This window comes from Pelodiscus sinensis, chromosome 2, assembly GCF_049634645.1.
Source record: "Pelodiscus sinensis isolate JC-2024 chromosome 2, ASM4963464v1, whole genome shotgun sequence".
Classification (NCBI taxonomy): domain Eukaryota; kingdom Metazoa; phylum Chordata; order Testudines; family Trionychidae; genus Pelodiscus; species Pelodiscus sinensis.
In genome coordinates this window covers 158,387,064-158,413,978 of record NC_134712.1, presented here as the reverse complement: position 1 = coordinate 158,413,978, position 26,915 = coordinate 158,387,064, and the positions used below count along the sequence as shown (strand labels likewise).

At 41.7% G+C, this 26,915-nt stretch overlaps 1 protein-coding gene across 10 annotated transcripts in view; it reads right to left on the bottom strand.

Annotated features, from left to right (window-relative positions):
* The window catches only part of TNS3 (tensin 3), a 427,787-nt gene that overhangs the window by 237,933 nt on the left and 162,939 nt on the right, over window positions 1-26,915 (bottom strand). For 8 of the 10 annotated variants that reach the window (XR_012901850.1, XM_006136339.4, XM_006136336.4 and 5 more), the window contains exons 3-4: window positions 24,580-24,691; window positions 5,528-5,565 (exon numbers count right to left, since the gene is read on the bottom strand). Coding sequence is in view for 5 of the 10 variants with exons in the window: in XM_006136339.4 (XP_006136401.2) it covers window positions 5,528-5,565; window positions 24,580-24,691 (150 nt within the window). In the remaining 5 variants the exon portion in view is untranslated. Of the gene's footprint in view, window positions 1-5,527; window positions 5,566-5,914; window positions 6,058-11,073; window positions 11,093-24,579; window positions 24,692-26,915 lie in introns of those variants that run through there. The other 2 variants (XM_075921699.1, XM_075921700.1) reach the window with 2 other exon arrangements.

Below are 26,915 nucleotides of genomic sequence, written 5' to 3'. Positions count from 1 at the left end.
GCGTGTAATGCAAGCTGATTTTCCTTTGACACACCTTCTTCCTTATAAACCAGTCCTACATCTTGCTGGGTAGATTACTGATGTGCACTGCTGCCCTGGAGGAGTGTTACTACACACAAGAGTGGCATTCTTGTTTCCAGGTGGTTTGCTGGCCCTGCTGTGCCTTGTGGGTCACTTGTGCAGACTCATTTAAATAGACCATCAGAAGGTTATAATTTACTCTACAGAGGGGGGTGAGTGGCCAAATTCACTGGCCTTCCAAGCTGCATATGATAATTTGCAGAAAATGGAGAGCTGGAGCACACCTGCCAGGAGCCAAGGCCTAGGGCTTCAGCCCCACTCCTGCTGAATCCCCTGGCCCTGATTGGTGCCCCCTGCAGAGCTGAAGCTCTGAGACCCTCGTCCCCACTGGGAAGAAGCTCCTAATTCACCACCTCTCTGCAAGGCAGATGTGCTGAGCTCTCTTCACCCCCAGTCTGGTAACTGGAGAATGGAGAGGCAGAGAAGTCTAGTGAGATGCAATTTAATGGTCAAAGAGCTACATGTGGCTCATGAGCCACAATTTGGCCAGCCCTGCTATATAGGCTTGCTAAAATCTGAACCAGGTTAAGTTGTATTGTATCTAAAGTCATGGGAGCCGCAGCTGAAATGTGCTCTATTTGTGAAGAGATAACAGAGAATTTTTTAAATAAACTGGTTGCAATACATTTCTAGAAGGATAACTTCAGGCACATATGGGATTTTGAAAAATCATGGCGCAATCCTTTTTGGTGCTCTATTTCCCCCCAGGATAGTATTAAATTGCTTGTGTCCTGAGTAACCCACACTGTTTTTTGTCTTAACAAACTTGTCTGGGAGATCAATCCACATATTTGCTGCTTTCTGTATGAAAAAGTGCTTCCTGACATCTGTTCTGAATTTGTGGATACTTAAGTTCCATTAATGCCCTCCTCTCCTATCTTCAGAGCTGAACTGAAAATAGTAACTTGACAGATATGCATATATCACTTAAGATTTTTATATATAGACAACCATTAAACTCCCCCCTACATTTGTTTTTCTTTGCTACATTAAACAGAGAAGAATTTTTTTAGCTTGGCATTTATAACTCAGACCAGACATTTTAGTACTGGATCAGAATCATGTGCTTGCCTTATTCTGTATCATTTCATGTGTTACAATATCTATCTAGAATGAAGTCAGATGCATTGAATGTGGTTGGCTAAAATTACGATAACCTAATCTCTGCTCGCTTACATTTTTGCAGCTTCAGGGTCATTTTTTTCCAGTTGGTTCTTTATGTTCTAGTAGGCTTATTTCAGTGCTTACTTACATTAGTTATTTTGTACTCAGTGTTGTGTAATTAATAATTTTACAGCTAATGAGGAACTTATTTAGAGTTAATTTGGATAGAGTGAAACTAAAGCCCCAAATAGGCTCAATACTTTGTAACATGCAAAAATTGCAACTCAACTTGTCGTTGAATAGTGGGGGGGTAGTGAGTAGCGTTAACATCCTCAGCTGGTGTAAACTGTCATAACACCAGTTTATACCAGCCTATGATCCGCACAAAGTCTTCAATGGCAGATGGATCTTCAGTGAGACAACTTCCCACGTAAGAGATCAGTCTAGACATTCTATTCCAGAACGCTGTTGTCAAAGCTTGGTTTCCCAAACAAAGGCATTTGCTGTGCCTTCATGTCAACTGCACTTTGGTAAAATGATAGAGCCAGATCTTATTTCTAATCAAGCTAATTTCTTATTTCTAATTTCTAATTTCTAATTAAGCTAATGTCACAACTACTGGTAATGTAAGTAGAATCAGGACTGGGCACTTATTACTTTCCTCAGATATTTACACTTTGAGCAAATGTAGGCTGTATGGCACAAATACATTTAATCCACTTCAAGGGATGATTCTGGTTGTTCAGATACCAAAAGTACCATCAATGAAATGAAATGCTCTGCCATGGTTGGTGCTATTATTGTTTTTCTTTAAAGTGATTTTTTTCATACATTATTTGGTTCAGTAAGATGTTATGTAGCTTGCATTACTTGGAACGGTATCTTCACAGGATCCATTGTCTTTAATCAGCTTTTGATCAGACCTTGGATGTGCACGTGCATTATTGCCTTCAAAACAGATTCCATCTGTTCCATCTGTTTCAACTGCTCATGTTTTAAATCTTGTGGTAGGTTGCTCTTTTGAAAAGAGACTTGTTACAGGGGTACTTCCAAAACGTATGACCTAACATAGCAGCAAGGGAGCTACATAGCAAACTGTGGCCAGTATTTATGAAGTCCATTACCATTATAATATAAATTTCAATCCTGGCAACCAGGTTATCATCCTGATCACGCAATCATATCTTCACTATGATTGCTTAAATTCATGCAGAGTCCCCTCCCACTGAAGTCAATGGAACTCTACAGAGGTTTTCAGGAGGAAGGATCCACAGGATCAGAGACTATACACAGTTGAAATGCAACTACTTCTGAGGTTCCAAAGGGTACTTGCTCAATAATAATAATACTGTATCTGAAGTCTGATGTCAATACTGATTTTTTGTACTTTTCTATTTCATTTGAAATAATGGCAGCAGGAATCATACTTTGCAAATCTGTAGAATAACATGTGGCACTCGCAGAGATTTCTAAAGGCACAAAGATCAGTTGGACTCCTAATGACATTTGAATATCAAAGAGAGCTGGGCACCTAATTACCATTTGGCTGTGTCTACATTGGCATCCCTTTCCAGAAAAGGGATGCTAATGAGACACTTCAGAATTGCAAATCCGTGGGGGATTTAAATATCCCCTGCGGCATTTGCATTTACATGGCTGCCACTTTTTTCCGGCTCGGGGTTTTTGCTGGAGAAAAGCGCCAGAGTAGACGCGATTTTCCGGAAAATAAGCCCTTTTCTGGGAGATCCCTTATTCCTACTTTCAGTAAGAGGGGACTCTTTCAAGTAGGAATAAGGGATCTCCCGGAAAAGGGCTTATTTTCCAGAAAATCGCGTCTACACTGGTGCTTTTCTCCGGCAAAAAACCCGAGCCGGAAAAAAGCGGCAGCCATGTAAATGCAAATGCCGCGGGGCATATTTAAATCCCCCGCGGATTTGCAATTCCGAAGTGTCTCATTAGCATCCCTTTTCCGGAAAGGGATGCCAATGTAGACACAGCCTTTATGTCTTTTGAAATTTCCCTTATTAATCTGAAAAATGTCTAATATTAAGAACATACATTTTTCATGTCATTTGAAAGAGGCCAGCTAGGGATGCAATAGTATAGTTGAGTAATCAATTAACTGATAAGCAAAAATTTATAGGTTAATGCAATAGACAACACTCATTTCTCTCCCACCACCTTGTCAGTACATTCTTTAGCATGCTCGCCAGCAGCCCAGCTCAATTCTGTCTCACCCTGGGTCCAGAACCCACTCTTTCTGCGGCTCTGCATTTAAAGTGTATTAGGAGCCAGGCAGGCAGTCTGACTCAGTTCCAGCTCATGCTGGGTCCAGGAGCTCAGACCCACCTTAGAAAGGGGCTGCTGCCACCCTGTTCTGCTGCCTCTATCAGAGGCAGCAGCACTGGGCAACAGGAAGCTGGTCCACAAGGGGAGCTGGTATTTAAACTCGCAGCTCCTGCCTGACACCCTGCACTGCTGCCTCTGATATAGCGGCTGCCATCCCCGGCCCCAGGGACTATAGAATAGTTGACTAACTGATAAGAATTCATGAGGTTCCTCGACTATTCAATTAATTGATATTTAACATCCCTATAGCCAGCATAGCACTCAGAAGGGAAGGTACAACCTACTGAATCAATGTTACTACTTACTATAAAACCTGTGTTGCTTGAAAGTCTACTATCTAAGCACTAATGTAACCCAGCTATACTTAGTTTCATTCGATGAAATCATACAAACGAAATAGTGGTTTAATACATTTTGTATTTCCTTATGGCAATTAATTTCACAGGGCATTTCCACAAATGTGAAAACATCTTAGCAAGGCCAATTTTCAGAATTATTTTAATCCACAAACCTTAAAAAAACAAAAAATCAAAAACAAACAAACAAACAAACAAAAAAGAGGGCAGCAAAGGAAGACCACAGAATGGAAGTTCATATTAAGAATCATCTTGTTGGGGAAATAAGTAAAACATTTGATGTTTTAGTCACTTCTCATTAATAATAATCTTCAGGCAAACACTACATTAATATGACATTAATGTTTCACCAAAGAAATAAGAAAGAAAACCTAAAGTTTAAGTATTGTAATGTTAAACCAAATTAAGGCCAGTAAATAGCAACTTGATCTATCACAGGTGTTGACGTATCTAAACAATGGAGCGCATTGTATATGCTCAATTATTTCGTTGTTTACAAACATCAAGGAAGAACATAACACAAAATAGCGTAACACCCTGGCTTTTAATCCAAGTTTCCCTGTTATGTATGTACGAATGGGTAGAGGAAATTTCTGATTGCCATCCTTAACTATGAATTTCCTTCCAGATATCAGTTTCTTACAGCCTTAACAGTTTGTCTCAGTATGCCAAGTTTTAGCCCTTAGCAAAATTTCTAAAGCATTACTTTTGACCAAACATATAATTATGTGCACATAAAATCCTTATACCACAATTATAGTAGTAATGATATATTAATAATGTCTTTGATCTTTACAGGTGTTCTCTGTATGAAAACCCAATGGGGGAAGCAAACACTGAATGTGTCGATTATTAATTTGCTTTGTCTCACACAGAAACATCTTAGCATCATGAAAGCAGGTGGCACCTTGATGTACATTTTTTTCTTTTTATACTCCAAACTCAGATTGCCCTAACATGTCAATGATTAGGTCCCTGCTCCTAAACTCAAATCTTTGTGCTGCCTAGGGAATGTCTATTTTTCTCTTAATCTGTATTTCTATCTTTAACATTTCTAAAGTGTCCATCACTTCTGCATTTTGATACCGAACAGCGCATATCCCTGGTTTAGTAGACATGTCCAGTCCTTAGCTGTGAAACTATCATTCATAATCTATCAAAGTAGTTTTCTACTTGACTGTGCCCCCTTGTGGTAGAAGTAAGGTATTCAAACCACTGATGCTCAATCTTTCACTACAATAGACAAGATGATGGCAAAACACTCACTGGTTTCAATGGGAGAACTATTAATGAGTTATGTTTCTGATAAAACTAAAGCAACCGTAGGATACTAGGTAAATACATCTAAAATTAAACAGAAATGTATTAAGTGGGACCACTATCCAGTTCCCACAGAAGCCAAAGGCAAAAAAAAAAATATTTTAGTGGTGTGGGTTCAAGCCATTAAGCAATAAATCGAAGACTAAGCAGCAAGACGGGGTATTCAGAAGTGAAAGTCATAACTATTTCTTAGCAGTTGAGCATCTGGTCAAGCAAACCTTTTATTAGCTGAATATTTATATTCTTAATGTCTTCCAAACTTCAAATAAATGGACACTGTTATCAAGAATAGAAATAAATATCTAATAGGTGCTTACCTTTGCTTCACATTTCTTGTGGCAGGCATACTTGCAAACTAAAATAAAAGCAAAGAAAATACATAAGCAAAATACTCAGTAATTCCCCCATCGTACCACATATCTTTAAAACTGCCTTCTACCACATAGCCTGGCAACCCCAGTTCTTCTACTGTGGTGTACTTCTTTTCTTTCTAATAAAAATACCAACAAACAAATAACAAATAAACCCCTAACCAGGTATCAACAGTGCAACCAGGTTTTAGCCTGTTTACCTGCAACTATCCATCCTATCTTGAAAGATTCATTAACTGTAGCAATCCTCTAATACTCTTCATGTGATCTGTCCTTTTAGTTTAATAATATGTTTTTGCTTTAATGTTAGGGTCCAATCATCTTGATACTTGCCTTTACAGCTCTCCACTCACCAGAGGCGTTATGGAAATAGTAGCTATAAAAAGCAAGGATAATGATGCTAATTTTGTTTCTAACAAACTGTCTGAAGCACTAAAAGATCTGTGAGTCCCTGTCACTTCAGCAAGTCCAGAGAACAAAATGAGTCAGAACTTTCCAGTCATGGTCACTTGAGAGTCAGGGTAAGATCATATGTTTCACAATCCAAAACTGAAAGTTCTTTGCACAATACTAAAAAGAGTGCGTCCAAGTAATACGTTTAAAACTCTTTAAACTACTAAACTAGTTGAGGTCAGGATGAGTCAGGTGATAAAACAGTGAGTTTGGATACATAAAAATACTGTTTTTCTTAAAGGAAAATTGGAAGAGCACAGTGAAATAACTATTAAGACAATAGTATTTTAAACAGAAATATTCATTGATATAGCCTGACTAATGATTTTTTGTATTATGTGTACCTTTTCATTTACTGTTTAGTTTTGGTTTATTTTCATTTTATGTCCAGCCTTTTGTTTGTCCTGAAATTTGTCCAGCCTTTTGTTTACTGAGAGTCCCTGAAAAAGTATCTCTTTGTAAAACAAATATGCTGTTGAAACAGTTCACGGGTCCATTTGCAGTAACTGTCAAGACCAAGTAAGTCAATGTTACATTCTTAACTCTAAGGTTAAAACCAATGTTGCTTTCTCTGCACGTCTACCCATGAATAAAAGACCCAGGATACAGTTTTCTGAAATCTGCACCCAATTACTTAGTTTATCCTCCCCCTACCTTCACAGTAGGATGAAAACAAACTTCTTTACTTGAGCACCAAATGTTTCTGATCACAAATGTGCATTTGTAAGGTGTTCTCCAGTTTTCATTTGCTTATGTATTTTCCATCAGTTCTACTTCCCTTCATTTTGGAACACAGCACCAAATTTTGACTGGGAATCCCTATGTGGTCAGTCACCTTCTAATTCTGTCTTGGGATGTCCCACTGAATGGTCATCAAGGCCATAAATAAATCTTTCTTCCCGCCCTCCCCCCACTCTGATATCATGCTTCTATCTTGACCAGTTCGTTGATTGTTCAGAAGAATGCAAAAATCCCCTATAATTAACCTATTCAATTAAGCAATGCTGTACTCTCAGCAATCCTATCTGACCTTTGCAGGTGATTAGTTAAATTCGGTAGGATGAGGTTTAATTATCTGTTATCTTATCTGATCTTGTCAGGTACTGAGTGCCCTTGATTCTTAAGCCTTAATTCTCAAGAAGCGAGATCTCTTATTCTCTTAGGAGAGGTCATATAAAAATGCAATCCTGACTATCAGCAACACTTGAATGGGAGCAAATATAATGATATGAAGTCCCTGAAGGGCAGCCATGTTAGTCTGTAACTTTAAAAACAAGTAATCGTGTGGAATTTATATATTCTATATATATTATATTATACATGTGCCACAGGACTATTCATTGTTTTTATAATGATATGAGTAATTTAAAAAGATTTAGTCCTAAAGCAACTGGAGGAAGAATTTTGACAAGGGGAAGCTTAATTTTCTTGCCTGCTAACAGTGTGGGAAAATAAACTGATTAGCTTGAATCTCATGTATAAGGAATAAATATTTGCAAAAATTAAAATTTTTTAGTCTTTTGACTTCCATTGATATTATAAGAAATTAAAAGTCATAATCTTTCACCTCAGTATTATCCAGTCTTTTTTTAAAAAAAAAATCCATTTGAAGACCTCCAGTGAGACAAGTATAAAATATGGCACAATTAATTCAAACAATACCCTGGCTCTGCAAGTCTGCAATCATTAAAAGACAATTACAAACAGTAAACAATAGAGAAGCAAAGCTACTGGGAAACCCTGCTGTTACAAAGAAAGGCCTATTTGTCTGCTTTGCTTCTGAATAAGCAGGAATGTGTGGAGAGTATTTTAAAAAGTAAAGCATGAAATTATATTTCATTCTAGGATGACTGCAATTGTTTCACAGCCAATTCATGTGCAACTGAATCACAAAGATTATATGGCATGCCACAGCCATATATATGGACACAAACCTGCATTTTAGGCTAGATAAATAAGCTTGGAAAGATTCAATTTTTATTGATAAATGTCAATTTCGCCATATATGTATTTTGCACAAACCATCAACATACATTTCCATCAATGATAATCAAAATTTATAGATAGGCTAAGTAAGAAAAAATGCTGATTGAGAACTTCTTAGTTTGATGTAAGCTAAAGTTTTGACCTACAATGTTAACAATGTGTGTTTTAACACTTATAAAGCTTTAATTTTTTGAATCTGTGTCTACCGTCATTAAATAATTGTTCATCTCCCACCATCTGATCTTAGCAAATTCCTGCAACTATGAAAAATTAAACATCAAGAAAAATGCTTAAATATAAACACTGATATTCTCTCTCATCATTAATAATAAAATTAAAAAACCCAGAATTCTGCCATGCTTGAGGATAAACACCACTTCAGTAAAATGGGAGTTTAGTTTGAGTAAAGAGCTAAGTCTTGCATCATCACTATCAGAAATGCTTATGACAAACATAGCATCAAATTGAATTACTCCAGTAACATTCCAGCTCTGCACAGAACATAGGTCAAGTCTTCATGATAAATCATTGTTATCTCTACTAGTACATGATTCACTAAGAACATGGACTAAACAATCCAAAATAATGTGTGTATGTTAAAAATCAAATTTAGTTCACATGCATCACTTTCTTTTTCAGGTATTTGATAAAATACTGGGACTGTAGGTGCACAAACTGTTTTAGTCTAGCTTCTCTGACAGCTTTGTTTTCCTTACTGTCCACAAGTGTCCCCATTCACACCTGAACTCCAAGGCTGTGTCTAGACTGGCAAGTTTTTCCGCAAAAACATCTGCTTTTGTGGAAAAAATTGCCAGCTGTCTACACTGGCTGCTTGAATTTCCGGAAAAGCACTGACAATCTCATGTAAGATCATCAGTGTTTTTCCGGAAATACTATGCCGCTCCCGTTCGGGCAAAAGTCTTTTTCCGAAAGACTTTTGCGCAAAAGGGCCAGTGTAGACAGCACAGTACTGTTTTCCGCAAAAAAGCCCTGATCGCAAAAATGGTGATCGGGGCTTTTTTGCGGAAAACCGCGTCTAGATTGGCCATGGACGCTTTTCCGCAAAAAGTGCTTTTATGGAAAAGCATCCTGCCAATCTAGACATGCTTTTCCGAAAATGCTTTTAACGGAAAACTTTTCCGTTAAAAGCATTTTTGGAAAATCATGCCAGTGTAGACGTAGCCCACGAGTGATAGGTGGACCCAAGGTAATTCATTACTTTCTCTTACTGTGTACTACTACTTCTACTACTACAAATAAAGCTAGATAAAAGTAAATATACTGGGAATGAGATCACTGTCTCTGTCCAATGCTGTGAGCAAAACAAGCATTCCTTTGTGTTCTGAGGTAGAAAGGAGGCTTTCTACTTCATTCTGGGATGAAAGTCAAAATGTCTGTTGCACACATCAGTGCTAAATGGCATATCAGAAACATCCAGTAATAGTAGCACATATATGTCTCAAAAGTGCAGATATAAACACCCTATAGCTTTTGAGAGTCCAGATTCCCAAATGAGAGCTATAATTGGAATTTATCTCCATGGAAAACTAAAAACATTTAATCTCCCCACACACAGAATACTCATAATTCAGATCTGGATTTCATGGTTTGGGGGCATCTCTAAGAATGATAACTACCATCTCTACTTCTATAGCAACATTCATTCAAGCACCCCCAAACAGTTACATCCCTGTGAAGTCATATGGTAATCATAATATGCCATTTAGCAATGGGTAAACTGACTTGTACAAGATGAATAAATGAAAGAGATTAGAATAGGACCTGCCCTTGTGCTAACCACTTGGCCACACAACCAGTTTATGCATTTCTCGGATGCTGCTGATAATGCCTTTTGTACAGATTAGTATTTCATTCGCTGGCGGAGTATCCCACTAAAATGAAATCACTTTAGCAGTAGCACAGGGAATTAGCAATTGGCTGGGAGAAACTGTTCCTTGAATCATAAGCCCACTACCAGTTATCAACCCTCAGAAAGTACCTCAAACCAACATTTCAATTGCTGTTTTAAGAAGACCATAAAAATAAACCCAAAGACTCAAAAATAAAAGGAGGGAACAGGAATGGAAGAGAAAGCATAAACATGGGGAACGGAGAATGGCAGGGAGGAGAGTAAGGGAAAATCTCAGGGCTAGGAGGTAGAACAGGTAGACGTGAGTTAATACAAAGTTAGTACAAAGTTACAAAGAGAAGGAAAACTACAGCTGATCTGGATAAATGCAGGCTCAAATAGGGAGGAGTGTTTCTTAACTGCAAAGTTGCCTCTTTTGCTGCTGCTACTCTCTCTGCAGGTGATCTGGAAAAAGCTTTCTCCCAGAGCCTTGCCATAGGTGGCTGCCTCTAGTCAGTTACTCTGCGACCTAGCTCCTATAGGAGAAGCCAGACACAGTGAGGAAGACAAGTTGCCTTTGCTTCCTCCACTACTGAGGCTGAGGCTCTGGCAGAGTCACATGCATGACGTCTGCCTTGTGTGTAACACTATCCGGCCCATCTCCCAGACAATGCTAGATTGTTCCTTATGATATGATTCCAATATTCTGTCCAGTCTGGCTATAAACACCAAGTTCTATCACTGCCCTTGGGAGATTAACCCAAGCCAAAAGAAGCTTTCACTTTCCTAACATTCATTCTAAATGACCCTTTTCTTAATTTCATCCTCTCTTTGCGGCACCCTCTAGAATTCCCCCTTCCTTGATCCTTGTGCCCTCTGAGTACCTGTACAGCAAGATACACAATGTAGTTTGAGCTGACATGCGTAGTACTTTTCAAGAGAATGAATACCTCAGACACTAGCCATTGCATTAATCATCTCTTGACTTTCCATTAACTTTATAGTAACCATTTAATCCCAGAGGGTATCTCTTTTAGACAACAAAAAGCCAATAATGGCTCACAGTAAAGGGGCCCTTTGTTTTTCAGTACAGCAAATACGAAGAAGGGAAAAATGTTTGACAAATACAACATACTCACGACATATCCGCTGTTAAGAAAACAAAAATGACCATGATTTACAGTAAAAAAATGACATGACTTACAGTGAAAAGAACTCAATGAGCAGTTTTTACCAAACCCTGACATTCTTCAGAACCAATTACAGGTGATAAAGCAGCCAACTTGTCTCTAGACTATGGTCCGTCTGTTTCCTTGTATTATCGCAGTTGATAACTGTCAGCAGAAATGAATCTGTTTGAAGCAGTCCAGCAGATTTAATCAATGTCACACTCAGCAAGACTGCTTTGGTTCCTCAGCTCAACAGCTGAAGGTCTGCATTCCACACATCAGCTCTGTGTCATATACAGGCCTTTCCAAATCTGTGTTTCAGAATTCTGGCATCAGTTCCAAAAACAATTGTCTGTAGATGGCTGACACTGAAGTGTAGGGCATGCCACATTTAGTCAAGTTACTACACTTCAAAAAATCTCCTAAACAATAGCTCTGAGAATCTAAACAATTCACATTTCTTTAGGCCCGATTCAAGTATTTCTTGGAAATTAATAGGAGCTTTGCTACAGTGAAGACTTAGTCACTATAAACCTTTATGATAAAAGTTCAAAAAAGTTATGACAAAAAGTGTATGGTTGTATAAGTGAAAGCAAGCAAGCAAGTTTGTGTGTGTGTGTGTGTGTTATGCTGGTAGATTTTTTTGATCTGTGTGTGTAGCAAATGAGAGGTGTCTGTTGCTGCAAGGGGTTTGTGTGTGTTTAGTGTTACTGTGTATTCTGGTTTTGATGTTGTGTATGTAGTAAGAGAGTTGTGGTTGGCACATGAAGGAGGTATGCTGTTCTGAGGGGGCTATGTGTTTTGGGGATTACTGTGTGTTAGTTATCTTGTTGTGGGCAAGCTTTTGAAGTATAGTGGGAAGTGGGCCAAGTGATCCCACATCTGTACTTCTGAATTATCTTTGATATCATGGTGGCCTAGTACAGTAGGCATGATAAGATGCCTTTTTGTCACTTGTAAAGTCAAAATGGCTGAGAACTCTTTTGACCAGCTCATCCACTGGGTGGATCCTACATGTGCAGAGTAGAGATCTGTGGAGTCCAGAGAGATGGGGGTATGACGGTTCCTATAACAGGGTGTGCTGGCCAATTAAGCATGGCGGAGGAGGGGGGGGATTTAATCAGGGCCCATTCCAAGAATGTTGATGCAAGTACAGGATAGTGGTGTTAGAAAATGGATGGAACTTGAAGATAGAAGACGGTTCAGGGGAGTTGGCAGTGGCTTGGGAGATCTCAGGATACCGTCATTTTAAGAGTTTAGGATTGGGAGCACTTTAGTGTAGAGTGGAGCAGGGCTTCCCTCTCTCCCAAGCAATCAGGGGAAGCTTTCAGGAGGAGAAGAGTATATAAGTGCTTTCCATCTCAGAACAGTGTGTGCAGACAGACAGAGGAAGAAAGAAGATGACTGGCAAGCAGGGGATGGATCACATAAAACTGCCCCGTTCTGTATATTCCCTCTTCTGGCAATGGCCACTACCAGCAGACAGGCTACTGAGCTATATGGACCATTGGTTTGACCCAGTACAGCCATTCCTATATTCTTATAAGGCAGGGCTATATTTAGAATGATTTACGGCACCTTCTAGTATTACCACTCAATATTATGGGAGACTTATTGCTAGTTTAAAATGCATTGCTAATTTTTAAATGGATTGTAAATGAAAATATATTTGTATGTACATACAAATAAAAAGTGCAATTAGAAACTAGAACAAAGGTCGGTCTTTCAGATAAAACAGAAGTTAGCCCAGTTATTGAAAATCAAAATAACTGGAAGAGTCTTTTCAGCTACAGCTGGAGTAAAAGTACATGAAACAATTTTGACTTTTTTCACTACCCATTGACTTTCAGGAAGACAAGCTCAAAAGAAAGCCCAAGAAATAAATAGTAAGTTTGAGAGCGAACAATATATGTCAAGTTCTATAAGGGTAGGAGTCCATTCTCCAGTTTGTTCCTCTCTTAGTCAAAAGCATTTCAGCTAAGTTAAAAAAGAGTACCCCTGTTTTTCCCTACAAAGGTGTCTATTTTATCTTTCAAATGTAGACATGGGACTTTGAAAATCCAGTTGACCATTTTAACACTTGAATGCATGACAACCTTTCTCCTCACTGTTAAGATGAACTCATCTTTTGGCAATATTCCTGCACAGAAAGGATTTAAAGAGCCTTTGTGAGAGACATGAGCCTTATTCTAATTCCACTGATTTTTGCCATTGATGCCTTTTTATTCTGACAGGATGATCAGAAAACATGGTTTTTTATTTTGCTGATTTTTTTTCAACCAGTTCCACAACCAGCAACAGTGACATGAGATAAAGATAAGAATGACAAACATGAAAAATAACTGTGCAGGAACCTTGCAATCATAATTTACCATAATAAGAGTCAGGTGATAAATGAGTTTGGAACAGAGAGGCATGTTTGAGTCTAAAATGAGAGAAAGTCGCCTCTCATGAGACAGAGCAGAAGTTTGATCTTGATAGCAGAAAATGAGGATTCTATTTTTAATAAATTATCAGTCATACGCTGATGATGTTGCAATGCTAACAGTCACATTATAATAGCAACATCTGCTTGTTCATTTCCTGTGCACCAGCATTGCCTCCCTAGATCTTTTTTTTGTTGTTTTTGTTTGTTTTCATGTTGTGCAAGACTGCTTTCTATTTTTAAACTCCAATTAAAAAAAAAAGACTATATTTGACAGCTCAGACATTATTGAACTAGATGCACAGGGCTAGCATAAGTCCCTGCACCTCACTTAAGACTGGTATAAAGCATAAAGAGGTACTCTAACAGAGCCCTCAGACAGCAGTGTCTTTATATCTCATTCAGACTTTGGCTGGCATGTGCTGAAGGCCACACTTGGAGCAGCTGGGGAAAGGGAGCCATTTACATGATTCAGGGATCCCCAAAAAAGATGTGAAGGGACTTCAGACACTATTTCAACCCACATTCTGGAACAACAGCTGTAGGAAATCTATGCAGCTATCTGACAACCTGGACTTCAGTTGGGTGTAGATTTTATCCTCCCATCCTCTCTGTACTCCATCCATAACAGAGTACTTGTGTTTTTTGTGAGTGGATTTTTCCACTAGCATTATCATTTTATTTGCAACTTGAAGTAAGCATAATAATTGTGTCCCCACATCTACAACATTTAGGGTACGTCTACACTGCATCCCTAGTTCGAACTAGGGATGCAAATGGAGACAACCGAAGTAGTTAATGAAGCGGGGATTTAAATATCCCGCGCTCCATTAACATGATCTCGCCGGCGCGCTAGTTCGATTCACAGCTGATTCGAACCAGGAAGTGAGCGCCGGGACGCGTTAGTTCGGACTAAAGCCCTTAGTCCAAACTAATGTTACTCCTCAAAAAATGAGGAGTAACATTAGTTCGGACTAAGGGCTTTAGTCCGAACTAACGCGTCCCGGCGCGCACTTCCTGGTTCGAATCAGCTGTGATTCGAACTAGCGCGCCGGCGAGATCATGTTAATGGAGCGCGGGATATTTAAATCCCCGCTTCATTAACTACTTCGGTTGTCTCCATTTGCATCCCTAGTTCGAACTAGGGATGCAGTGTAGACGTACCCTCAGAGACTCAAATCCAAGAAACTTATTATGACATTATTATTTGTAGGGGCAGAGATTTACATAAGAACATAAGAATGGCTGTACTGGGTCAGACCGAAGGTCCATCTAGCCCAGTAGCCTGTCTGCCGACCGCGGCCAACACCAGGTGCCCCATAGGGGGTGGACCAAAGACAATGATCAAGCTATTTGTCTTGTGCCATCCGTCTCCAGCCTCTGACAAACAAAGGCCAGGGACACCATTCCTACCCCCCTGGCTAATAGCCTTTTGTGGACCTAACCTCCATGAATTTATCTAGCTTCTCTTTAAACTCTGTTAGGGTATGTCTACACTAGCCCCCTAGTTCGAACTAGGGTGGCTAATGTAGGCATTTGAACTTGCAAATGAAGCCCGCGATTTAAACATCCCGGGCTTCATTTGCGTGTTCCCGGGCGGGCGCCATTTTTAAATCCCCTTCGTTCGAACTGACTGCCCGTGGCTACACGTGGCAGTCAGAAGTTAATCTGAACTAAATCCTTAGTTCGGATTAACTATTATTCCTCCTGCAATGAGGTGTAACAGCTAATCTAAACTAAGGACTTAGTTTGGATTAACTTCTGACTGCTGCGTGTAGCCACGGGCAGTCAGTTCGAACTAAGGGGATTTAAAAATGGCGCCCACCCAGGAACACGTAAATGAAGCCTGGGATATTTAAATCGCGGGCTTCATTTGCAAGTTCGAATGCCTACATTAGCTACCCTAGTTCGAACTAGGGGGCTAGTGTAGACATACCCTTACAATTCTAGCCTTCACAGCCTCCTCTGGCAAGGAGTTCCACAGGTTGACTACGTGCTGTATGAAGAAGTACTTTTGCTTATTAGTTTTAAACCTGCTACCCATTAGTTCTCATCTAGATCTCCTTGCTTCCTGTGAAAAGATAAAGTGTTGGTGGAGTACAGGCTTCAGATGTATTTGGTTAAAAGCCACATTTGCTTTTACAAACCGCTTTTAAAACTAAAATAGAAAATGGAAATTTATGGGAGAAAACAATAACCCAACAGAAACAAAGTATGACAAAATGAACCTCCTAAGGCTCAAATAAGAGGTATCAAGTGACTAAGCCTCCTGGAAGTGATGCTGTGGGGTTCTGCCCCACACCTCCATGGGGGCTGAGGGAAGCTTCAGAGACTAGTTTGAGACCACAAACTCAGTTTCACTCAAGACCCACACAGAATCTGATCCCAGGTTTAAAGAGATGAAAGACTGGGTGCTAGCTAAGTCTCTTAACACTGTAAATGACATTAAATAAGAAGGTTCCTTGAAATGTGGTCCAGATGTAGTCCCTTGGAATATCTCATTGTTTGTAACCTTTGCTTGGCTTTACAAGGTTTTGTCTTCTCAAAGAGGGTCTTATGTGTAACTGGTAAACATGAAGGAGAAAGACTTATCTGAAACTGAACAAACTCTCTTTATAGCAACATCAGGCCTTAGTTGCTCTGACAATCTGTTTAGTAAAAGTCTTTGGTCAATGTTGCTTTCTTATTCTGAAGGTAATATATACATAATGCAAAAGTGCTCGATTTCCAGTAATCCTTGCTGCTAATATGTCCTCGTAAAGCTGTCTTTTCAAAACCCATCATGTGCACTCTGGCAAGGCCCAAATTCCTTTGCCATTTTGAGCTGACAAGCTGTGCTTGTCTGCCTAATTCTAAACCAGACACAAGCATGCTTCTGAGATTATATGCCAAGCTAATATGTTATGATTGCACTCAGTTCTTGGTGAAAGATAAAAGAATGTAAAACCCCTTGCTGTTTGACTGTATTAGATAGTATTCTTAAGAAGCACTACTGACAATTCACTAGGTCTGCCACTATAAACACATATGCTAGCTTGCACCTATCAAAGGATAAAATTCATTATTGTATATAGAGCCCCATGGACTACAAATGGAGCTAGAGTGGATCACAGGACTTGTGTGGACTCTGGGCATAAAGACCAATTTCATAGAGAGATTATCTGACTTCTAGAACTCAAAGCAATTGTCTTAACAAAAATCCCATCTTGTGGTCTGGTTGGTCAATGGCTCTGAGTTCATTGTGATTTAGAGGCCTGGTTGCTTTTGTCTGAAGGTATGAGGAAAGTCAAAATATAATGTTTAGCAGATAAGTGATTAGGGGGCCTATCATGCATGACTGTATCCCCGGCTTGTACTGCCCTAAAAACACATTGTAAGTCAGGTGCAGCATACATAGCAGACTGTACATCATAGCAGAATTTGGCCCAACACATGACGGAGGGTTCACCTTTTGTCTATTTGTACGGAGCCTGTATTCATGACTCATTTAGATTAACAAAGGGAGATTCAGCTTGGTTTGAACCACAGTTTAAATGCTTCTCTTAACTGATATTAATTGCTTTGGTCTGGAAATTGCACACACTCCAATTTTTTAAAATGGTCCTACAGTAAGAACAGTCATGCCTCAGGTATTTGGTTTGGCATAATAATAAATCATCATCAGAATAATCAATTAATAACATCACCTGGAGGCATCAGTCAAGCCTGGGCTTTTTTGGGCTGTACAGACATATAGAAAATGATAATTCTTGCATCTAGTCTATACAATGTAAACATAAATGAATGTTTCAGAAAAGTAGGTTTTTTTTTTTCCAAATAATAAAAGAGATTTGACTTCTTGGTTACTCACTTCTTCACACACTCACGCTTTATATGAGAATTAATACGCTATTATCAAGGACATTTGTTTTTATTATTTTGCTTAAAATTTCTTAGAAATGTATTAGTGTTTATAACAAAAATTTTAAAATGGATGAAAACCAGTGCAAAAAAATCCCCACCTCTCCATGATATTATAGATAGAATATTATTTTAACACTTGGGACAGGAGGACATAAGAGAAAAAGAAATGGAGAAATGTAAGACTATTAAAAGTAAAAACAGTTTAATGCTATGGTTTATTTCACGACTTGTACATATGCACGTGCATGAACATGAGCGTTTCTTCCACTACATTGCCTTACTTTAACAGACAGGTCTTTGCATTTACACTTAGATTAACATAGGCATATCTATATAATGTATCATATTGGATTTTCTTAACATAATCAGTATTTTCATGGATTAGAGTGGTCTAACTTTCATGTGAAAAATCAGTAAAAACTAGGGAAAATCATTTAACCGATTACACATTAGGTTAAGCTAACATTTATCCAGCTAATCAACTGGCTCTACCAGCTCCTGACTATCAGTCCTCACACAAGTCCCCTGCACTGGGGCTGGGGCTGGCTGCTGGTTCCCCAGGTGGATGCTGCTCCCCAGGGAACTGGTTAAATGTTATCCAGTAAGCATCATCTGGTAAGACCCAGTTTGAGGTCTCTGCCCTGGTTTTGACAGTCTGCCCAAAGGTGACCAGATAGCAAGGGTAAATAAATCAGGACAGGATGTGGAGGGTAATAGGCAACTAGATAAGACAAAGCCCTGAACATCAGGACAGTCCTTATAAAACTGGGACATCTGATAACCCTAGTCTGCCCTTAGGTAGACATCACAGTCATGAGCCACTCCAGACAGCTTGACAGAGGGATCATAATTAGGCAATTCTTTCAGTAACTAAGAAAGCATAAATGGCTAAACGACTCCCAGTTTGGATTTGAAATGAAACAAACTGAAGACTCTTGGGGGGAAAGGTTTAAGTTTCAAACCTGAACTCACAAGACTGAATTGCACATTGTAGAACCAATAATTTGCAAGCTTTGACACCGCTCTGTTATGACAAGGAGAGAAAAAGAGCACTCTGAAGAAATATGCCACTACTGTAAAAATCAAAGCTCCTCCTTCACGCTGAAATATGGTATCAAATAAATATTTTAGCCATGATTCTGTTTACTAGGCATGAATACACAGTAACTTAGCTGTCTAACTCCCCATGGCTACAGATCCTCCTTTCTTTTGTTGTCCTTTTTCTATAGAGCCCATTAAAAGCTGGAATGAACATGCTCATCTGAGGAGGGCTAAAGTTTACTAGGACAAGGTGACATCATCACTCTTGAGTCCTTTTGTGGATCAATCATTCACTTTTCAGAGAGAATTGTCAGACACTCCTTTCAGAGCAGGATCTGAAAGAAGGACACAGTGCCTTTAAGAAAGGGCCAAAAATGCAATCTGGCTAGCAGTGTGCCTCGCACCCAAGAAAAAAGTTATCTGATCATTATAAAACCCAATTATAGCTGTTTCCTTATAAAGAACACTGGTAGATAAACACAACGAACCATAGGCAAGTCAATGTTGTGCTTTCCCCCTGCCCTCCTTTTTCTGACAACTAGCTTTCTTGCAGCTGATAAGATAGTACAAGCTGGAAAGACTTTACAGTCTGTACAAAGAACTATTACTTTCTCAAGAGAAACGGTAAGATTTTCACATCAAACCACAAAGCAACCATCTTCTAAGTGAAGCCATTTCTTTCCTCTCTACACCCCGGCTTCACAAGAAGCCTCATTCACCTTTATTTAGCGAGTTCAGAGGAAATCCAGAGAAGTCTGGATTTGGCTCAACTTTTCTGTTTACTTCACCATTAATGGAGTTTCACGATCTCTGAGTTAACTATGTAAAAATGGAGGGAGGGCGCCTATAATTCTCAGTATCATCTATTTTATAAAGTCTTTGTTATGAATTGAGAAACAAATTGACTCTTTTAAAGTCTGCCTGTGACGGGGCACTCGGGCCCCGCACTGGGAGCTTGCCGGGAGGCGACGAGCGGGATGACGGGGCACTCGCGCCCCGCACAGAGAGCGCGCCGGGAGGCGCCGAGCAGCCACACGGGGGGGCGGAGAACACGACCCAGCCCGCCGCGGTGGACTCCCGGAACGCGCCGGCAGCCGGCGCGGGGAGCGTCGGGAGGCAGCGGGCGCCGCCCAGCAGGGCCCTAGAGGGAGGGGTCGGGGAGGCGCAGGGGGATGACGTCACGGGGGAAGGGTGGCCGGGAGGCGTCACTCGGGAAGTGACGCAGAGGGGGAAAGGAGCCGGCGGGGGATTTAAACTCGGGGCTGGCACGGCACGGGAGAGGACGGTGGACGGAGCAAGGGGAGGAGAAACGGAGGGAGAGGTGAGGCAGGAGAGGTCAAGAGAAGTGGGCCGGGAGGCCTGGTGGAGTAGGAAGCGGCCCAGGGCAGGGTCGTGGAGCCCGTGAGCGGGTGTGTTTTGGGGCATTCCCCCATCCGCTAGGGAGGGACCGCGGGTCCCTGCCTTTAGGGCCCTGGGCCGGGGTTCGGAGAGGGGGCGGGCCCGAACCCCCCTACTCCGCCGGCAGGCCGATCCGGCTCGGGTGTAAACGCGATCTTGCGTAATAAAAAGGGCCATCGGCCTAGATGGCGGCTACCCAGGCTTAGCCTTCTGTGGTCAGATCAGCAGTTAGTGGACTCCGAGGAATGAACTAGTTTACACTGCCCTCTCCAAAACATCCCCTGGACTCCCAGACCCACTTTGGGGATTCTCCTCTCACAGAGAAGCACCAAGAAATTACAATGCCAAAGGTAAATGCAATGAAATTGGAGGGTACTGTATCTGTTAACTTTGGATAGGATTTGCTAAACGATCTGGGTATGTCTACACAGCAAAGTGATTTCGAAATAACAGCCCAGCCCAGAGCCAGCAGTCACTGCCCCTGACCCAGTGGCCACAAAACATGAACCAGCAAGCGACTGGCAGCCAGCCCTCCACTGCTCCCCAGGAGCAGTCTGCCAGCTCCCAGGAGCCTGCCAGGGCCCAGAAAAGGTGGGCGCCTTCCTGGTACAGTGCCGTGATCACGGACCTTATTCAGGTTTGGGGGGGATGCCCCCAACGTCCATGATCTCCACACTAGACAGAGGAACGTGGCTGTCTATGGCAGGATAGCTGCCAGCCTGGCCACCAAAGGCCACATGCAAACCCAGGAGCAGCTTCGCATGAAAATCAAGTTGGTCTGGAGAGACCCGTATCCCTGAGCTTCCCCTCCCCCTTCTTCCCCTTGCTTCCCTCTTCCAGCTTCCTCCTCCCAGGTTTCCCCCTCCCCTCTCCCAGCCTCTCTACTCCCTTCTCCCACCTCCTTTCCCCAGTCTCGCCTCAGTTTCATTCCCTCCCCCCCCAGTTTTGTTAAATAAAGAGAATTTGTGTTCATGAAAATACATGTATTTTATTTGACATTAGGAAGGGGGGTTAGGGAAGGGTAAGTGGAAGGATGTGAGGGAAGAATGAGGCATAAGCCCCCAGTGGGGCAGACCAGGAGGCTCTTAGTGTTCCTCAGGGTGGAAGCTCTCCCGCAGGGTTTTCTGGATACTGACAGCCCCCCGATGGACCTCCCAGATGGCAGCCTGAAGACAGTGCAGCCAAGCTCACAGAAATGCATCCAAGAGAAGTACCAGAGTGCCCAGGGGCAGCTCTGGCTTCATGTTGCAGAGTGCTGTGTTGTCCTGAGTGAGGGCAACCAGAGCACACAGAGACAAAATGCTTTGCTGTCCCTCATCGAGGTGGACAAGCAAGCAGGGACACCTGAGAATGGCTGTCCGGAGGGGAAGGTGTCCCTTTAAGCACAGTTCTCAGTTAGCCTCCAGTGAGCACCAGTGAGCTGGTGCCCTGCCAGAACTGGTTCCGGCTGGCCTTAAATGTGATTCAGAGCCCACTCAGTGTGGACGTGCTATTTCAAAATAGCAAAATGCTATTTCAAAATGCATTTTGTGTGTAGATGCGTTATTTTGAAATAAGCTATTTTGAAATAACACTGTAGTGTAGACATACCCTCTGAGAGCCTGCACAAAAGTGTCAATGCTCTACAGGGACCACTTTAACTCTTCACAGAGAGAGGCTGTAGCTCAGGAAGTGGCCTCTGTATGTGTGCAGCAAATAGTGGGAGCCATGTGGGTCTCAAATAATAACAGCACTGACTCTACAGTAATGTAACTTCAAGGGTGCCAGTCTTTACCTAAAAGGATAAGAAAGGGTGGCACTTATTCCCTCCTGGAGGCTAATATGCTATGTTGCCAGTACTCAGGAGTCATGAATAAGGGAAGCTTGGTCCCTGCGTAAGCCTGTCTATCAGAGAGGCAAGGAGCTCCAACCAACAATTCAAACGTCCAGGGAAAACTCCCACTGGCTTATTGACCTCTCCACATCCGAGACAAGATCTGCCAATCACAGCTGCTGCAGAAGCAGACGGTTTTCTTTCCCCTTCCCTTCATGACTTGGGAGGAGTTTCTGGATAAAGGGGTAAGGCTATGCAGAGGGAGCAGCCAAATCATTTTCATGAGGGAGCAGCAGACCAAGGCTGCTCTTCTCCTCACGCCCCGCCTGTGAATAACAGGTCATCCCTTCTCTGAGCCTCCTCTCCACAGGCTTTTCTCTAACACTGCAACATCTGGCCTAGGAAGAGGAAGATGGTCCCCTGGAGCTGCCCATTTACAGGACATGTGGGTCTGGATGGCAGGATGTTAATTGATTCAGGCTGCAGATGGGCTTAAATTGCAGCAAGGGAGGTTTAGGTTGGACATTAGGGAAAACTTCTTAACTGTCAGGGTGGTTAAACACTGGAATAAATTGCCCAGGGAGGTTGTGGAATCTCCATCACTACAGATATTTAAGAGCAGGTTGGATAGACATCTATTAGGGATGATCTAGACCAGGGCTACTCAACTTTGGAAGCCCTGCGGGCCACAATGATACTCACAGCACATGCCGAGGGCCGCAACTTAAGTGTGGTTGTATGTACATGCACATTTATATGCAAATAGCTTCCTTCACACTGATGGGCATGAATACAAAGATTAAGCCTTAAGCCACGGTGCTGGACCCAAACATGGCCCATGTAAGCCAGTCAGAACCTCCCAGGCTCTGCCCACAGGGCTAAGCAGCCAGCACTTCCCACAATGCCCCAGCACTCCTGGCACCTGCTCCTTGGAGACTAGAAAAGCCGATATCCTGTACCTGTCTGTTCCAGCCAGCCCATCCGCTTGTGTCATTCAATGTTCACCCCACCTGGGAGATGCCTCACCATTGTGGCGCGTGTTCCCAGTGGAGGCCATGTTCAAAGGACCACACCAGTGGGCTGCTGTTGAGCCCCACGTAAACTCAAACTGCTCCACAGGCTGCAAACAAATGGGCTGTAGGCCGCATGCGGCCCATGGGCCACATATTGAGTAGCCCTGATCTACACAGTGTTTGGTCCTGCTGTGAGGGCAGGGGACTGGACTCAATGACCTCTCAAGTCCCTTCCAGTTCTAGTGTTCTATGATTCTATGCAGAATTAATGCAACACTGCCAACCTGCAAAATTCCTAATTCATGAAACTGGCCCCCAAAACACAAGATTTTTTTTTAAACAATTACATTCTGGTTTTTGGGCTGTCTTTTGATTTTTGAACTATCCCTGCCCACACCCAGTGCATGTGACAATTAGTGCTCCCAACTCCCCCAGATTTATGGATTTTGGCCCCTATTGCTAGAAGTCTCATTGGTTGCCTCATGATGTGGAGTTTCCAGCTTCTCCTCAAGCCCCCAACATTCTAATGATCCCTGTCAATCCTGCCCCGCATCAATTCTACCTCAGCCCCATTGCCCCTTTCCTGCAGTTTCCGGGCTTCTTCAACTCTCCTCCCAGGCCTCGTGTTGCAGGGAGAAAGTTATGTAGACATCAGACTAACCCACTGCTCAAATGCAGTGGGGTGGAGGAGGCAGGTACATCCTGAACTGCTGGGCTCTTTGTCCCACCTACCCTACCCCAAAACTTTCTTGGCTATTGAAGGGAGGGGATTAGAGCTCTGTTTTTCTCCTACAGCATACAGTACTTGATTGGCTGTTCTTCCTATTGGGGAAGGCAAACAATCACAAGGTCTTCCTCACAGACAGGACTGAAATTGAAGAGAGAACTCAAGCTTCTGGAACCCAGCCTGCCTCCAGCGCCTGCCAAAATAGCCTCTCTTGCATAGAAATTGAGAGACGTGGCAATGCAGTTGAAGCAGAGGTTGAGGCACAAAAGTCTATCAACACACTGATCAGAAGAATAACAATAATGATCATGTAGAATTAAGGTGGCCGGAACTGTATTTTTGTGCAAAAAGAAGCAGTGTAGTTGCTTCCATTTTGCGCAAAACCCCTGTTTTGCGCAAGATCTTTATGCCAGAGGCATGCTTTTACTTATGTGCCTTGCTACAAACTGATTACTTTGCATTCCTACTGATAAATGACCCAAGAACTACCCTCTCTCAAGTGTGATTCTCTGTTGACAGTGAACAGTGAAGAAATGAATGCAGCCTCATGCATTCGTATTTTGGGTATACTTACTGCTTGTGCATGGAAAGGAAAAAAGGTTGGTCTCTTTTATCCCCCTCCCTATTACGCTTCCCCATGTGAGAATCCCTGCCCCCACGGAGGGTCCTCTAAAGATGGAGAGGAGAGAAGTGGGAAATGGTGCCAAAGGCAGCTACTTTCCCCCTCCTCTGCATGTGGAAGCAGAGGAATGAGCCTCCTCAGTGTCTGTATGAATGATTCTGCTGAATCACAGACCTGAAATACAAGACCATAAAGCAAGCAACTGTAAAAAAATGGCAGCTCTTTTGAATTTCATTAAAGAATTCATGCAGAGAAAGACTTCATGCCTCTGTGAGCTCTGGGTCACTTCCTCATTTGCAGGCTAAATTCCAAAGGAATCTATCAACTCACTCTCACACACATGCTCCTAACTCAGCTTGCACAGAGAGTCTTATTCTGGAACCTGAGTGAATAGCATGGCTAATAAAGGCACATATCTATACAAGTCCAGATAAAAGATTAGCCTAATACTGAACACACAGGGCAAACAAGTTGGAGTATATAGACATTCAGCAGAGTGGGAACCCCAAAATTATTAATTCCTAGCTCTTTAGCACTAATATAAAATTCAGTATTTTAAACAGCAAGTCAACAGATGGATCACATAACAGGTTACTCACCTCTGCAGGAAATGCCTTGGCTGTCAATGGCTTGTTTGCAGATACTACAGTCTTTGGGTTTTTTAAAGGTCTTGTTTTTGAAAGTGTGAGAACTCAAAGTGGGATTTTCAGGCTAGAAGAGAGGGAATAAAGTCAGAAGTCTTGTCAGTTTTTGAATGTTACTCTTTAAATGTAATAAAACAAATGAAATGTGCAAAGAGCCAGAACAACCACCAGTGATAAAAGTGTTTCAGTATTTAACAGTACTCCCTTATAATCTCCCCAAATGCTGCATTACTGATATTGTGTGGTATAAAACTTTGAATCATGACTGTAAAATTCTTTATTACTCAATTTTATAAGGGGATCCTAAAAGGTAATTTAAGTAAGATTAAGTGTCTGTCTACCAACTTTATGTTTTCTCTGCCTGAGGCAGTTCCACTAGTTTAACTTAGATTACATAAATCAACTTAAAACCAATGTAAGTAGTGCTATATGAACTATTTAACTCATTGGTGCAAAATGCCATTTGGACATTCTTCTTATTTTTATTTCAGTAGCTAAATTAAAGCATGCTTGGTTTAAACCAAAACAAGAGTGTAACAATATCTATTTAAAATCACCTTTATGTTAAATGAGTGTAACTGTCATATGAAGAAGTGGGTTGTGCTCACGAAAGCTCATGATACTATCTCTATTTTTTGTTAGTCGGTACATCTAGATTGCATCCCTCTTTTGACAGAGGGATGTAAATTAGGCACTTCGAAATTGCAAATGAAGCCGGGATTTGAAGAGCAAAGCCTCAGAGGCGCGGCACCCCGCTGCCGCTGCGGCTCTGCTCCCCGTGTCCCTGGTCTGCTGGGGGGGGGGGCGCAGCTAGTGTGCCCGCCCCCCAGCAGACCAGGCTTTTGTTTTGGACCCTGGGGCAGAGCAGATGGGGTGCTGCTGGGTTGGTCCAGTATCACCGAGCAACCCAGCAGCACCCCAGCTGCTCTGCCCCAGGCGTCCCCAAGTCAGCTTCTGCTGAAACTGCCAGCGCTGACTACAGGAAGCCCGAGGCAGAGTTGCTCTGCCCCGGGCTTCCTGGAATCAGCTGCTGATCAGTTTCAGCAGCAGCTGACTTGGGGACGCCTGGGGTTCTTAAGTTGATTCTGTATGTAAGTCAGAACTGGCGGTCAGTTTCAGCAGCGGCTGAATCTGGACGCCAGTTCCGACTTACATACAGATTCAACTTAAGAACAAACCTACAGTCCCTATCTTGTACGTAACCCGGGGACTTCCTGTATATAGATACAGCAGTGAGGGGCTACTGAGAGTGAGAGAGACAGAGAGAGAAAATAAACCAACTCTTGGTTCCTCTCTCAAAGCCTAAATTCGAATCCATTGGCAAACTTTTAGGAAGCACCTCTTAATTACCTTAAAGCCCTTTTAACATTGAATAATGGAAAATTATCTTTCTGCCTCCTCTCCTACAGTACTGGATATTTTCACAAAAAAGAAAGACTTCTCCAGGTGCAAGCAGATAAAAATTCTGCTGCTCTCTCATCACTAGACAAGCATGTCTATTGCAGAAAGCAAAGGAAAGGGGCATTATGCCATGCTGGTTGCAAAATAGCATGGTTTTTGGCTGAATTTCTTCTTAGGAACTGGATACAAAATTTGGTATGTATTTTAAAAAGGAAAAGACAGATTTTGCTTTGGACAGTGAGAATCTCAACAGTGTTTATATAAGCCCCACATGTACCACCCCTTTCATACACCCACATATCACTCTCCTTAGCTATTAGAACACAGTGGGCCTGTTTGCTCTTGAGCAACTGGAGTGCACTATTGTTGCCTAGTGTACCTGTCTGGAAACTTGTCCGTATACCTGGGAGCTTATAAGAACAATATATAAATCCCTGACAGATGCAAACTTTGAAATGTGAGAGACAGTATGGGATAATGGACAAGATTTGGGTTCCGTTTATGGCTCTGCAAATGTTTATTCATTGTATGACTCTGCACCTTGTTTTTTCCATCTGTAAAATGGGCATTATGGTATTTTACCTTTCTTTGTGAAGCACTGTGGGATCTAAAAGTGCCAAGTACTAGTGTCATTATACATATTCAGGAGAAATTATTTGCAGGGAAGAAATAAAATGTAGGCAGAACTTTAGGAAAAATGATCTAATAGTGAGTTGTATTAGATGTGGAACACTCTTCCTAGGGAAATGGTGGAAGATTCTATTCCTCTGGAATATTTAATACTAGACAAGCCATTTGTGAATAAAGTTGCATTGCATTATTAGTACACCTTATTAAATTATTCAGGCTGATCACCAAGTATATTCCTATAAAAGTTGGAGTCACAAAAC